The sequence below is a fragment of the Denticeps clupeoides genome, chromosome 17 (assembly GCF_900700375.1).
Source record: "Denticeps clupeoides chromosome 17, fDenClu1.1, whole genome shotgun sequence".
Lineage (NCBI taxonomy): Eukaryota > Metazoa > Chordata > Actinopteri > Clupeiformes > Denticipitidae > Denticeps > Denticeps clupeoides.
Window position 1 is genome coordinate 141,477 of NC_041723.1, and position 15,851 is coordinate 157,327.

The 15,851-nt window shown below is 46.3% G+C and overlaps 1 protein-coding gene across 1 annotated transcript in view; it reads left to right on the top strand.

Moving 5' to 3' along the window:
• The window catches only part of shank3a (SH3 and multiple ankyrin repeat domains 3a), a 116,657-nt gene that overhangs the window by 33,791 nt on the left and 67,015 nt on the right, over nucleotides 1-15,851 (top strand). Inside the window, exon 4 of the mRNA XM_028958753.1 lies at nucleotides 1,632-1,703. Coding sequence (XP_028814586.1) covers nucleotides 1,632-1,703 — 72 coding nt within the window. The remainder of the gene's footprint in view (nucleotides 1-1,631; nucleotides 1,704-15,851) is intronic.

Here is a 15,851-nt window from a genome sequence, read left to right on the forward strand (position 1 = left end):
CTCTTATTTAAAAATGCACCATCAGGTATTGATGTTGATGGAAAATATAACAATTTCATCCATGAAAAGTGGTCTCCCATCCCAGAAACCTGTGAGTTGCTCTGGGTCAGGGCGTCGGCCAAATGTTCTTGAGCTTTGTTATTGACACTGGACTCTCCTCCTGGCCCCGCCCACTTCACACATGTGTAAAGCTTTTGGCGTGTTCTTCTCGCTCTCGGCGTGTGCACAGTTTTGTAGCGGAATATTCATGACCTTTCGGGTACTTTGCACGCTGGCCCTGTCGCATCGTGTGTGTTTATGGGGATGAGAGCAGCTTTTCCTGAATTCCCGACGGACGCAGCAATAACAGCGAAGCACAAAAGAGCCCAGGAATAAAGCGTTAGTACCTGACTGCTGAAAGGTCAGTACAGAAATCCTCTGTATAGGGCGGGAAGACAATGACACCGTTGATGTGGATTAATATTTGATTCTGATTGTCGCTGGCCTGTGTAATTCGCCGTTTTGATGTGCAGCGCTGGCCGTTGTGTGATGCCGTTCTGTTTTTGGAATAATAAAAACATTAATTTCAGTCTTTATCAGCGCAAACTGACTTCATATATCGACATGTTTGCGCTACATACCGAACAGCACAGAGGTCAGTAATTACGGGACGCAGGGTCGACCCTTCGCAGTCATTGGGGCAGTGGTGGCCTAGTGGTTAAGGAAGCGCCCCCATAATCAGAAGGTTGCTGGTTCAAATCCCGATCTGCCAAGGTACCACTGAGGTGCCACTGAGCAAAGCACCGTCCCCACACACTGCTCCCTGGGCGCCTGTCATGGCTGCCCACTGCTCACTCAGGGTGATGGGTTAAATGCAGAGAACAAATTTCACTGTGTGCACTGTGTGCTGTGCTGCTGTGTATCACGTGTGACAATCACTTCATTCCACTTTTTCATTTCATTCTGATGGCATGCTGTGTGAAGTGTGTGTAGACAGGACGTTACCCATACCTGGCCCTGCTTACAGCGGTTCATTTGAACTGACATGTGGGTAACCGTGATTATGTTTTTGGTCATGTACCAGTCAAGGGTGGGGGGGTGGGGGGTGGGGGGGGCTTCACCAGCATATCAGCATGCAGGGAGAAAACGTTGCAGTTTATGTTAGAAAAAGAAAAGCAAACTGCCTCAACAGCTTCGTGGGTGTGGTGACCTATGCTTTGTAATGGTAGCACCCAATCACACGTTAGTAGGAGGATCCAACAGTCTAGGAGACATTTTCCCACAGGACAACATACACACACCCCTGGCCTAGCGGTTAAGGAAGCTGACTCGTAATCAGAAGGTCGCCGGTTCGAATCCCAAGCCGCCAAGGTGCCACTGAGGTCCCCTTGATGAAGGCACCATCCCAACACACTGCTCTCCGGGCGCCTGTCATGGCTGCTCGCTGCTCACTAAGGGGGATGGTTAAATACAGAGGACACATTTCTCTGTGTGCACTGGGTGCTGTGGTGTGTCCCATGTGACAAATAATCATTTTAATTCACAATTGCATTCTAGAACTGTTAATCAGGGTTATAGCAGCACAGACCACACCCACCACACTCTAATGAGTTCTGATTGGTTCATATTTGCCTCTTGTCTTCCCACCGCAGTTTCGCTACAAGCGGAGGGTCTACACACAGAGCCACCTGGAGGACAAGCAGCTCTCCAAGCTACACACCAAGGTAGGATGCCACGTCTCAGCATCTTCTGATGGTCTTGATTATGTTGGTTGGTGAGCGTGTGGTCTGGTGGGCATTTTAGGTGTGATTTTTTTTTCCTGGCTTCTCAGACTGTGGCTTTCACACAATCTTGTTGGTTTTCTATGGTTTGTTCCAACTGGCTTTGAAAACCTTTTTGGTATATGATAATGCCATCCATGCTGGTCCCTTCAGAAACTAGAGGAGAACATCAGAAAGGTCCCTCTCTTGTGCGTGTACGCAGGATTGTAGGTGCTTTAAGAACAAGAATGCATACAGTCATCCATGAAAATGTAGTCTTTGGTAGAATCTGCAGGATCCTCATGGGATTGGATGCCGCAGCATCATTGAAAGATTCTTCCTTGATGACTTACCCTGTGTCTGTTGATGTGGGTGTGTCAGATTGAGCGATGCCCTGTCTGGATGAGAAGGTTATGAAAATGTAAGTAGGTCCTCCAGAGGACCACGACACCTTCAACGGTGCATTATTATCAGTGGAGGTGGTTAGTCCCACAGTCCCACGTGAGTTTACAGGGTGAGCGAGGCAGCAGCGTTGAAGCAACATGGTCACATGGAGGTCACATGGTCCTCCTTCAGGTTTGGGGAGGGGGGCTCCTTCAGGTCCGTTACTAGAAAATGAGTGGGCCAGGCTTGAGGAGACCTCAGTCTTAGCTTGGCACTTGTGGCATTTAAAAAACGGGCATCGTCCCAGAGCCGCTCTGCTTTTTCTCGACTGAAAACCACCAGGGAACGCGCCAAGAAGCGAAAACCTGCCAAGTGGGAACCTCTGCTGGTCTGCAGAGTCATAAATGTCATCTTCAGTGTCATGAAGATGGTACTTACCTGCTGGACCCCTACTGTCTGTGAGGGTTTGAAAGACTTGCTACGGTGAACAGTGGACTTCATGAGTACTCACAGGCTGTGTAATCGGGCCAGCGATGGCTACAGATTATGCTGGGTGGACATTACAGTCATTTCATCAGGCCGTTTCAGAATGTCCAGCTCTAGTAAAATGTTCTGGATCTTTTCAGGTTCCATGAGACTACCAGGGCATTCACAGCTTGCTATGATATAATGGAGTAGAGTAGAGAAATAGAGTCGAATTTTGAACATTTTGATATAATAATTAAAGAAAACCCTGTGGTTATTTATTGATTTTCCTCACGTGCCGGGAAGCTGGGCTGATGGGTGTGAAACACAGAGGCCTTGTCAGAAACCATCAGGACTGTAAAGGCTGTTGTGCTCCACTGGGTGACGTTCTGTCAGGTTCCTTCCAGAAGCTGCCTGCAGCTTCAGCGCCTTGGAGGGCGTGATGGTGGCGTCGGGCGGGGAGGGAGGGAGAAACGCTCTCCCCGGGTCTCGGAGTAATCCGGTTAAACTATCGACATGCTGTCCTTCATTTTTATGTTCATTTCGCCTACCGACCTCCTCAAGTCACTACTGAGAACTTGTTATAGAGACCGCACACACACACACACACACACACACATCCTGTCAATCCCTCTGTCAAAAACACACATACATACATCATATATAGATACACATAAATATACACGCACACACACATATACATGCATGATGTACAGATGTGTGTGTCTGTGTGTGTGTGCACTTCTGAGGGAAAGTGTGTTTGTGTCCAATTAGTGCACCTGATCAGCATTAGTTATCTGAATGCCATCTCTCTTTCTCTCTCTCTCTCACACACACACACACACACACACACACACAAAGTCTCCTGCTTTTCCAAATGTGAATGGGTTGCACACACACATGAAGTATGCATGTGGACAAATGCACATGGAGCCCCAACACACGCACACGCACACATACACACACACACACACACACACACACACACACACACGGAGTGTGCAGGAAGAGGGTGAATATGGCATCACGTCAGCACTGACTGCCTCCGTCTCCCTCAGGGCACCACAGATAGAGAGTCGGGTTCAGGAAGGGCACTTAGTCATGCCCTATTTATTCAAACAGACTTTTCCATCGGCTTCTAACACACACATACACACCCGCACACACACACACACACACACACACACACACACACGGCTAAAGACAGGAGAGATTCACTAAACAACTGGCCCACAGAGGTGCTAACAGAGGCACATATGTGTAAAATATGAAAGTAATTTATCAGCGTGTGTGTGTCACCATATTTTTGATCAGGTGTAGGACCTCCGTCTGACTCTGGAATCCCAGCTGTTTCGTGGCCTGGAGGCGGCTGCATGTGGAATGACTCCTATCTGATAAATGTTCCATACACACACACACACACACACACCATCAGATAGCAGAAAATGGATGATGTGAGTGAGTCTGAGCTCACGGCTCAGAAGAGAGGGAAAACTACCAGCCAATCACGACCAGGTATCGCTCCACGTCCAATCACAGGTTACGCCAGCAGCCTCTCCGGCCCCGCCCCCTTTTTGTCCACTGGCATTTCGTTGTGTTTTCATGCGGCCGCGTGAGTGAATGAATGAATGAGAAGGTGAAGGGGGACCGGTGTGTTGGGTGACTGGATGATGGCGGCGTGTGAGGAGAAGAGTGACGAGCCAATGGCGGCGTGAGAGCACGTCTCCCGTCTCAATCTCTGCCTTACAACAGTCTCTCCCTCCTCATCCTCTCCTTCATCCTCCCTCGTTCACTCCCTCCTCCCCGCCTCCTGCTCGCTCGCTCCCTCACTCTCTTTCTCCATGTGGCTGCGGCGTCCTGCAGCTTCGCCCCATCGTTGCGTGTCTGTGTGTGTGTGTGTGTGTGTGTGTGTGTATGCGTGCTGCACGTAACTCTGAGGAGACGCCGGCGTTGAGGAGGACGGGAGAGGGGAGGCGGAGCATGTTGCTGAGGTGAGATGGGGGCTTCGCTGGGCAGGAGGGAGCAGCAGAGACGCCGGGGCGCCGCCAAGAACAAGTCGAAAAGCAACAGTCAGGTATTCCGGCCTCGCTGAAACCTCACCAGCATGGTAATGCGTGTGTCCTGCAGCTGCATACTACTGCAGGAGGTGTGTGTGTGTGTGTGTGTGTGTACGGGAGGTTCTCCTTCATGCGCTCATCCCAACATCAGATCACCCTCTGTGTGTGTGTGTGTGTGTGTCATCGCGATGGGCCGTTATTCTGAAACTTTAGCTGGAACGTTGAAAGTGGACGTCACACGAATCCTAAACACAACTAGTCTAATGACTTCTAATAAAGATAAAACCTTAGAATACACACACACACACGCACACATTTCCAGCTGCATGGTTGACTCTGGAGTAGCAGTCCACCCGTCCCGTCGTTTATGAGGACATGAATATAAAAGTTGCAGGGATCGGTGTGGTGGGGTCACCCATTTTCAGGAATGCCGGGGTCTTCACGATGGTCCCCAGGTTAGATGAAGCGGTGGCCTCCCTGTGTTCAAGGTTCGTGTTTCTGAGTGTTCTTGGGGTAGAACATGTTTGCATCAGCAGACTAGGACCTTCCAGACGTTACCTTTTTGGATTTCCCAGGGTTCATAGCTGTGTCCACCATTATCCCGTACACGGGAGATGATTTTTATTCCAATTCTAATGGACAGATGGCCTGATTCTCAGCAGGATGGCAAAAGGGAAATAAATGGGCGATCATGAAAAGGGTGTCTTTTCCAGCGAGCTGCAGGGGACGTCACACTCTTCTCCAGACACACATTCAGGATTCTGTGTGTGTATGATGTGGATATGTAATATGTTATATGAATGCATGTCAGAAATGTTCATTGGTGCGTTGGGTCTGTGTGTGTGTGTGTGTGTGTGTGTGTGTGTGTGTGTGTAATTGACAGTAAGTGTGTGAGCTGCAGGATAACGTTATTTAACTCCTTGTTAATCCTCTCTGTGCTCAGCAGCAGTCAGGACTAAACTGCAGGATTAGGATCCTCACAGCATAAGGGTCTAATTAGGTTCTCTCCATCTCTCTATCGCTCCATCTCTCCATCTGTATTTCTCCTCCTCCATGTCTCTCTATCCCTCCCTCTATCTCTCTTTCTCTCCCTCCATCTCCCTCTCTCTCCCTCAAGAGCCTGTCCTCTGTCAAGTCAGCTGTATGCTGGTCAAATTAAGGGAACAATGCTGGGGGCGTGTCTGTCCCCAAAAGTTACAATTTCAGTTTACACAGATGAAGTGATTGTCATGGTGAGACACTGCAGCACACGGTGACATGGTGAAATGTGTCCTCTGTATTAAACCCTCACCCTTGGTGAGCAGTGGGCACCATGACAGGCACCCGGGGAGCAGTACCTTCATCAAGGGGACCTCAGTGGCACCTTGGTGGATCAGGACCTTATATGGAAGGGCTTCATCGGCTTCATTGACCTACTGGAGACTGTCTCGGTAGACCTCTCACCCTTTTATCGGTCTGTACTCAAGACGTGGAAGGTCCTTGTGGTGCAGTGAGTGCCGATGCTGGATCCTGGACCATGGGTACTGGAGGAACCATTGTTTTTTAATTTCTTCTTGCCGTCCTGGCCGCTGTGCTCAGCTTCGCTGGGCTCTTGGTTGGTGGCAGCTGGCTGTGTTAAATTTGGTCACATTGTAGACTCAAGACAAGCAAATTTGCATGGCAGAAGTGCGTGGTTGTCAACCCCCTGACCTGCAGAACATCCTGGAGGATCCAGAATATACTCCGAATATACACGCCTCCAGAATATACTCCGAATATACACGCCTCCAGAATATACCCCATGTATACATACCTCCAGAAAAATACTCCTAATATACACAACTCCAGAATATACTCCGAATATACACGCCTCCAGAATATACCCCAAATATACACGGTGCCAGAATATACTCTGAATATGCACACCTCCAGAATATACTCCAAATATACACGCCTCCAGAATATACCCCGAATATACACGCCTCCAGAATATACTCCGAATATACACGGTGCCAGAATATACTCCGAATATACACGCCTCCAGAATATACCCCATATATACATGCCTCCAGAATATACTCCGAATATACACGACTCCAGAATATACCCCACATATATACATGCCTCCATAATATACTCCGAATATACCCGACTCCAGAATATACCCTGAATACACAAGCCTCCAGAATATACCCTGAATATACATGACTCCAAAATATACTCCGAATATACACGACTCCAGAATATACCCTGAATATACACGACTCCAGAATATACTTAGAATATACACGACTCCAGAATATACCCCAAATATACACGCCTCCAGAATGTACCCCGAATATACACGGTGCCAGAATATACCCCGAATATATACAGCGCCAGAATATACCCTGAATATACACACCTCCATAACATACCCTGAATTTACACACCGACAGGATATACTCTGAATATACACGCCTCCAGAATATACCCTGAATTTACACGCCTCAAGAATATACTCCGAATATACACGCCTTCAGAATATACTCCAAATATACACAATGGCAGAATTTACCCCATATATACATGCCTCCAGAATATACTCCGAATATACACAACTCCAGAATATACCCCGCATATATACATGCCTCAAGACTATACTCCGAATATACACGACTCCAGAATATACCCGGAATAAACACGCCGCCAGAATATATTCCGAATATACACTCCGCCAGAATATACCCCGAATATACACACCTCCAGAATTTTAGGGGCTAACAGCCAACAGCCAGGCAGTGGTGGCCTAGTGGTTAAGGAAGCAGCCCCGAAATCAGAAGGTTGCTGGTTCTAATCCCGATCCGCCATGGTGCCACTGAGCAATGCACCATAGCCACATTAACAGATTGGAACAGGAACTGGCTGCTTGCTAGTTATCTGTATGCTAAAAAGGAGGAACTAATTACCTACCCAGCCCTGATTGAAAAACTCTCACACACCCTGCTGCCTCATCATGGATTATTTAAACTCCCTGTTGCCAGAGACCTGATTGTTTTAAGATCTCGATTGTCCAAAAATACACCAAGAATACACAATAAACTGCTAAAACTACACAATGACAAGTACTTACCTGCCACAACTGTTCCTTAATAACTACTCTTATCAAACAATTATTTTCCTGAAACATTGAACTCAGAAATGCCCAATCTGGCAACAGTGAGCATATGAGTGTTTTTTCTGTGAGCTTCAGCACCATTGTTAGGTATTTATTCAACAGGAGAATAGCTGAATGGAAGCAGAGCCAGGCGGAGTCACCTGCTGCTCCACCCGCTACAGCAATTACATTTACAGTCAGCTGCCCTCCTGAAAGGCCTGTTTCTGTCTATCCCTGTGACACACACACACACACACACGCACACACACACACACACGCATGCATGTGACAGTGTCTGACTCAGCTCTTCTCTTTCTGTAGCCCTGCCTCTTATCTGATGAGTCCAGGCATTCCGCTCATTCACCATCTACATCAGGACATATACATGTGTGTGTGTTTGTGGATGTGTGTACAGAGCATGATTTTGGAACATATTTGCTGTAGATGTGATCAGTTCATGTGTAGAACTGAATAGACAGTGATTGCTGGCAGACCAGTGATGCAGACGCCACTGCGTGCTGTAAACTGGACCCCTGCAGACCCTGCTTGTCCCCTGCTTTTCATTCTTGAGATCTGTGCACGTGGATCATTGTATAATATGTATACTGGTCAGATACGGTCAGCAGTGTGAGAAGTGAGGCAGGTACATGAAGAGAAACGTGGCACGTCCCACTGTCCAAACGTCCAAGCCATCCAGGTTTGTGGGGACGTCAGTAGATTCAGAGCTGATTGTGGCCGTGAGGTTTACTACAGAAAACCTTGGACCTCGATGCATCTGGTGTGTGTGTGTGTGTGTGTGTGTGTGTGTGTGGATGTTTGCAGCTGCGTGTATGTCTGCGTGAGACAGATTGCGAACACCGAAGTGACAGTGTGTGAAACAGGGTGGTGAAGGATGGGTTGCTCACTGGTTACCATGACAACAAGGCTCCCCACCCAAAAAGGCAGCAGGGGTAAAGCGTGGTGCTGAATCACAAAGAAGACATTGGTGTGTGAGTCTGAGAAATTGCTCATTTTGGGTTTGTTGGCGTAATTGCATCCTGTATTTTATTCGCCTTTGAATCCTGTGACTGGTTTATTGTTGAAACGGTCGTAAAAAGTGACATTTATGATCTGATATATAATTTCTTTTGCTTTGATAGCAGCGTCCTGGATAGATGCTACCTGAGTAATGTAAAGGGTTACTGGCGCTTGACAGAATTCTACTAAAGGCTTAGATAGATGCCTGTTATATAATCATTTAGCTTGACAGACATATATAGCCAATCAAAAGCCGCCTCGTAGATTGTCCATCAACTGTTTTCACCTGCTGTATATGTGGTCCCTGTTGCAGCTCCTGGATAAACGCATATGAACATGTGACCATGTTAGAGTGGGTGGTACCTGTCCGTGGGGGCAGATGTAAGAGAAGAATTGTTGAAGTTGGTGTTTTGTGGGGTGTTACTTAATGTGAACAACCTACCTAAAGAGTATTACTGACCAACTCTCTCTCTCTCTCTCTCTCTCTCTCTCTCTCTCTATATATATATATATATATATATATATATAAAATTTGTAGTATATAGTATCAAATCCTGCATCAGAAACCTTCAGAAGGTCTAGTGGAGTCCAAGCAGGGCAAAGTCAGGCAGGGCAAAGTCAGGGAATAATCAGGGAATTTTGTTAATAGCATATATTACAGTAGTAGTGACGTGTACTCATGCGTCTTGGTTCCCAGCGAGTGTCTTTGTGATGTTGACATGCGTCCTTACACTTGCTAACTTACCAAACATGACAGGCAAGTATACATTTCAAGATATTTGGCTTGTAAAAAGAAGAATTTAAGGACTGTCTCGCCTGAAGCACTAAATTAAAACATGCATGTAGAGGATGTGGGAGATGGAGTCGAGGTTTCGGTTTCATCCATTCAACATGCCAAGCTGCCGATATTCTATTTATTTATTTATACGTAGGTCATGGAAGTTCAGCTTTTTGGACAGGGAAAGTCAGGAAAAGTCAGGGAATTTTAAGTCTGACTTAGAGTTGGAACCTTGGGATAGAATACATTTACAATAAAACAAATAGAAGGAAACCATTAGGAAACACAAGACAAGGCCGACATTAAATACCAGTCCAGAGTATGGGGAAATGTCCGCATCATGACAGATTTAGATAAGGAACCGGAACATGCCATGATCCATTGATTCATTTAGTTAAACGTAGAGCCATGATTCATAGAGCTATGACACACACGCAGGCTATGAATCAGGGGCTGGACACACTGGTGTGTGATGTTTAGATCTGTCATCATTGTGTTTTATTATAATGAGTCACACAGCCTCTGAGGATTTGTCACTACTGAATATGAGTCTAGTGAATGAAGCCGTGCTATGGTTACGCATAGACACACACACACACACACACACATATCCTGAAGGACTGTCTGCATCCAGTGGACCACTGATGAATCATGCAAGAACATTGGATGCTTCAGTAATTACGGTGTTATGAGACAAGACATGTTCGGCTTTGCTCATGGGCTCCCCACTGGTGTTGCCAGGTTGGGCAGTTTTGACATTTTGGGACAATTTGCTTGTGGAGAATTAGGGAAAACCATTTTCATACGGTTTTGTGCTGAAACTTCAAATGTATCTGCCAACTATCACAGTTAAAAAAAAAAAGGAAATTATCTTTACTTAATTCCTCCTGGTATCTGGTAAATGTAGGTCTAGGTCTCTTGGTTGCCGTGTGATCGCACATTGCTGTGCAGCTTGCCACTTTCCGCTCGCTTTCCGCGATGGACGTCATGGGTCTGCATGCAGAATGACTGATGAAGTTCAGTTCACCTCCTGACTCCCTGTCTCTATCGATTAGATTTGCTTTTTTGGCAAGACACTCTGATTGGATCCGTAAGGGCATATTTGTCCAATCAGAGGCTTGGATGCAGACTGTGCATCAGCAGATTTTGAATGAGTGAAAGTGAAGTGATTGTCAATGTGAAACACTGCAGCACAGACTGCACAGGCAGTGTTTCACAGCACAGCACAGGCACACAAAGTGTCACCTGCATTTAACCCATCAACCTTAGTGAGCAGTGGGCAGCCATGACAGGCGCCCGGGGAGCAGTGTGTGGGTACGGTGCTCAGGGGCGGCTCGGGATTCAAACCGGCAACCTTCTGATTACGGTTTCCTCCTTTATCCTGACTGCTTTCCGTACCCTTGTAGTCCACCAGCAGGTCCTTGGGTTGCCATCACAATGGGCAGCAACTGATTTCTGGTTGTGACTTTTTTCAGTTGCCTCTGCAATTCAGGCCTTCGACATGCTCTGCTGGACATGGAAGATCTCCTGAGGACAGGAGATGTTCCCAACATTTTGAACAGTACGAATGTTCCTGGCTCCGGGTCAGAATGGTGCGCATAAAAAAAACACGAGTTCATGAGAACGCATGCATTCTAAAACATGAAATTGAAGCCTGCCATCACTTAATGAAGTGGCGCTGTGGCACATAATTTAAAGCATGAAAGCTGCAGCCATCTGTCACATTCTGCAAATCAGAGCCGCCTGGCCGACGTTTCATTATGGCGCTCAGACGCGCAGCGGTAGCGCGAGGGGAGGTTAATGTGAATTTTATTAAGGGCCTGTCACCCACTAACCCCGATGCTGTGTGTGTATGTGTGTAGTACCACGGTGTGTATTCATTAAGAGAAGTATGTTCTCTTAATAAACAGAAAGGTAGAGAAGCTTTTAGGGTAATTTGCTAAATGTCAGGTCCTGGCTCAGGAGGCACAACTGCGGACATGTCAGCATGTCAGCAGCAACATTGAGGTCCAAGCCCAAGTTCTTTCATTAGTTGGGAGCAGCAGGATGGAGATGTTCAGTGAGAGTAGGGAGTGGGTAGAGTTCAGGGGTTCGCTCCACAGTGGGAAGAGTGACACGCGGTGAATAATCAAAGTCAATGGTTCTCGTGGTGCATGAGGAGAAGAAGGGGGCAAACATGCATGGTCAAGGGGCAGGTGGTGTGTTTGCAGCATCGAGGTCCGACCGCCAAACATGCATGGTCAAGGGGCAGGCGGTGTGTTTGCAGCATCGAAGTCTGATTGCCAAACATGCATGGTCAAGGGGAAGGCGGTCTGTTGGCAGCATCGAGGTCCAAGCTTTAAATATGCATGGTCAAGGGGCAGGCGGTGTGTTTGCAGCATCAAGGTCCAAGTGTGAAACATGCATGGTCAAGGGGCAGGCGGTCTGTTGGCAGCATCGATGTTCGAGCCTGAAACATGCATGGTAAAGGGGCATGTGAGGCTTGGTCAATCGGGAAACAAGGATTGCAGCAATGGAAACAACGATGAGCTCACGTTGGTCAAGATGGCCGCCAGCTTTTTATAGTGGATGCCGACTCAGAGTGACAATCAAACATACGCACGCACACATCCACAGTAACACCTACAGACAGATATACCAGTAGCTGGTGCTGTGATCAACATTGGTATATTTATGTTACTGTTATATATAGTTATATAGTTATGTACAGTGTTGCCAGACGAAGCCGCTTTTCAGCTTAAAACATGTTCAGTAGCCTCCCAAAATATTAGATTGGCCCTTTTTCGTCCGTACAGTAACAGCCATGGCTGCTTAGACCACAGCAATGCAGCCCAATTTCGCTTCATGTGCACAAAATGTTTCTCAGATTGTTCTTTCGTTAGAAGAACGTGTGTAGAATAATAAAATGCAGAACTATCCCCCTTTTCCACCCCTCACCCGGTCACCCTCCTTCATGTGACCTGTACACGTGTGCTGTTGTTTGTTCCCAGGCCATACGAAGAGCCTATCAATAAATCATACAGACACCAATCTGCAGCCTTCTATCCATCTCCTCCGGAAAAAGGATGACTGTTTTTCCCGGTTCTCAGTTGTTCTGGCTCATTAAACTATAATGACCTGAGGTGGAAATTTAATGTGCTCAAAGTCCCTCATTTCAATATTTATGGAAAAAACATCACCATGGGGCTTTGGCTCTGGCCGGGCTGAAACGTCTCTTTCCTGAGTGACATGATGCTTCCTGAGAAGCTCACTGGCTTGCCGGCTCACCCACCATCCTCACTGGCTTCCAGATGCTCATAGTTGTGTTCCTTCACCGCTGAGTGACATCAGACGTGTAGATTCGAGGGGTCTGAATGATCAATTCTCCAGTTCCATGTACACATCATACAGTCACTATTATGCTTATCCTATACCTAAAGCGCTGCCTCTCTTGTTACTCGCTGTTGGACGGTTACAGTAATTGTCTACATTACATTTACATTTACAGCATTTACCAGCATTTACTATACAATAGGTCACAGCTTAAGGATGTGGTGTATATCTCTGGGTCGTCATAATTTATTCATTTTTGAGGATCTTTAGAAAGGTCTGAAAGTTAGATGATGTCCCACACATTGGAATAATATCGTGCTCCTGTATAATGGAACACGTTAGTGAGCTGTACTCACAATGTGCTACTCGGCTTAGTGTGTCTGTTGACCTTTTGTGGTGAAATGGCTTTTTTAAAGTTTAATTTACTCGTGGAATTAGGTGAGGCGTTGCTCGCTTGGTTTAAGGGTTGATCTTTGCTGATGTTTTATTTCACATTTGAGCTTTTATCTTTTAACATCAGCTTTGAGAATTGTGTGTGTCGAGTACACAACCCATATTCATCTCTTTTGTGGCCTGTCCACCCCCAGCTTTGTCATAATGATACAGATGATGGCTTCGAGTGAGAGTGTGAACTGTGATGAAAGACGAGAAAGACGTCTGAATTGCTCCTGACACCCAGCAATTCAATTTATGCACCATAGTAGTTTTGCCTCTTAGAGAGGACAACCGTAGAATTAAAATGATATCACATGGGGTGTGGCCTTGCCAACTGGCCTTTTTTTAATTAATTGCCCAAAATGAACATCCGAGTAAGTTTGCGGAGGTAAGCTTATTAATTATTGTGTTCTGTAGTGCACATCAGGATGTAGTATTGTGTTTATTTCATTTTCCATCTCATCTCACCCCAAAACCAACATGCAGGGGTCTGGGATAACATGATGAAACGTGTTCCGGTAAATCAATACAGATAGTTAGATGGAAATATTTATAGGCTCCTTTATATATAGGCTACTACCAGGGTGGTAGTAGCCTAGTGGATAACACACTCGTCTATGAACCAGCAGACCACAGGTTCAAATCCTACTTACTACCATCGTGTCCCTGAGCAAGACACTTGCTCCAGGGGGCGACTGTCCCTGTAACTACTGAATGTAAGTCACTCTGGATAAGGACATCTGGTAAATGCTCTAAATGTAAATTAAATAAAGTTATATTAAGTTATAAGTTTGTAAGAATGGACATCACGGGAGCCTGTTTTTGCCTTGCATAACCGATGTCTGCAGGGGGAGGTGACATTCCTGTGTCGACGGTTGTGAAGATTCGGCACCCCTGTTTTACATACCTTTTGTCTGACGGCAACGTGTGAAGTATCAGCCGTCAGGACCGCCCACCCTCTTTGTCTTCACCAAATGGGAGGCACCGGGGGCGTGACATCAGAAACAACAGGTTCTGATTGGTCAGTGACAACTTCCTGTAGGCCAGAGACAACTTCCTGTAGGCCAGGGCTATAAAGGTCTGCTCACATGTGGAAAAGGGGCTCTGTGCTCTCTTGCTCAGAGGTTTTTCCATCGGAAGCCGGAAGGTTTCTGAGTCTTTCTCTCCCCCTCTTTTTCTCTTCTCCCTCTTCACTCTTTCTTATCATTTTTATTTTCTCTGTAACCTTGGTACCTTTTTACATTCAATATTCACATGTAACTACAATAATTATTTACCGGTGTTAATAAATTAGAAACTGTTCATTTTTAACCTCTATTGCGCCATGCCTCTTTCTGCCGGGTAACATCAAATTGGAGTGGTTGAATACAGTGCTTTGTGTGGAGGGAGAAAGAGTTTTTCTGCACACTCTATTCTCTTCTCCCACACCACATGGTCCTTTTTACAAGTTTTATGTATATATACACACTAAACTAAGCCTTAAACACTTCCCCACTTTATTTTTTACAGTGCAGCAGCAACGCAGTTAATAGTTTCCAGATCCAGATTATGAAATTTGAGATAATGTGCTGTTTTCCTTGAGTACATTTTGCATACACTTCATTGTGTTGCACTAAACACTTTTATTAGTATTATTTCTTTTGCTTTATTTGTGGAAAGGAGCACAGGTTGTACCGATGCTTCACCAGCAAAGCCCACTTCATTTCACCCCGTTCACTCAGAGCTCACTTGCCATAAATATTCCTGGACGGAGTTGGCACTAAGTGTGTGCACTACAAATGACCCCAATGAAAGTGTGTGTTTGTGTGTGTGTGTGTGGTTGCCTGAAGAAGATTGGGCCGTAATCTGGTTAAAGGACAAGAAACCGCAGGCTCTGGCACCATTCCCTTCTCCTCCATTTGTATTTATTATTTTAAGTATTTGCTTTGAGTAAAACTTCTTTATTGCCAAGGTCCTCTCACAACCGTCCCTAATCATCATGGGGACAACGTCACATGTCCTTTTTACTGCTGCTAGACGTGATTTTGGTTTGCGGTTATCAGGAGGAGGAGTTACAATCAATCGTCATCTTGCCCCAAGACGTTTTTTTATTTATTTATTTTAATACTCCACAGGTAAAAGCTGGTGTGAAGGGAATATTGTTATCTGGAGGAGGGTTCGATTCTGGACACGGTCCAGTAGAGAAGGTCTCATGGGGACCTGTTTGCCGGGTTAGTACCTGTGTAAGGAGGGTTAATTATTGAAAATGGCCCGTCCCGTTCAGACCACTTTTTTGTAAAGTGTAAAGTGAAGTGATTGTGAAGTCACATGTGATACAAAGCAGCACAGCACACGACGCACACAGTGAAATTTGTCCTCTGCATTTAACCCATCACCCAGAGTGAGCAGTGGGCAGCCATGACAGGCGCCTGGGGAGCAGTGTGTGGGGACGGTGCTTTGCTCAGTGGCACCTCAGCGGCACGTTGGCGGATCGGGATTCGAACCGGCAACCTTCTGATTACGGGGCCGCTTCCTTAACCGCTAGGACACCACTGCCCCCGTTGAGTGTG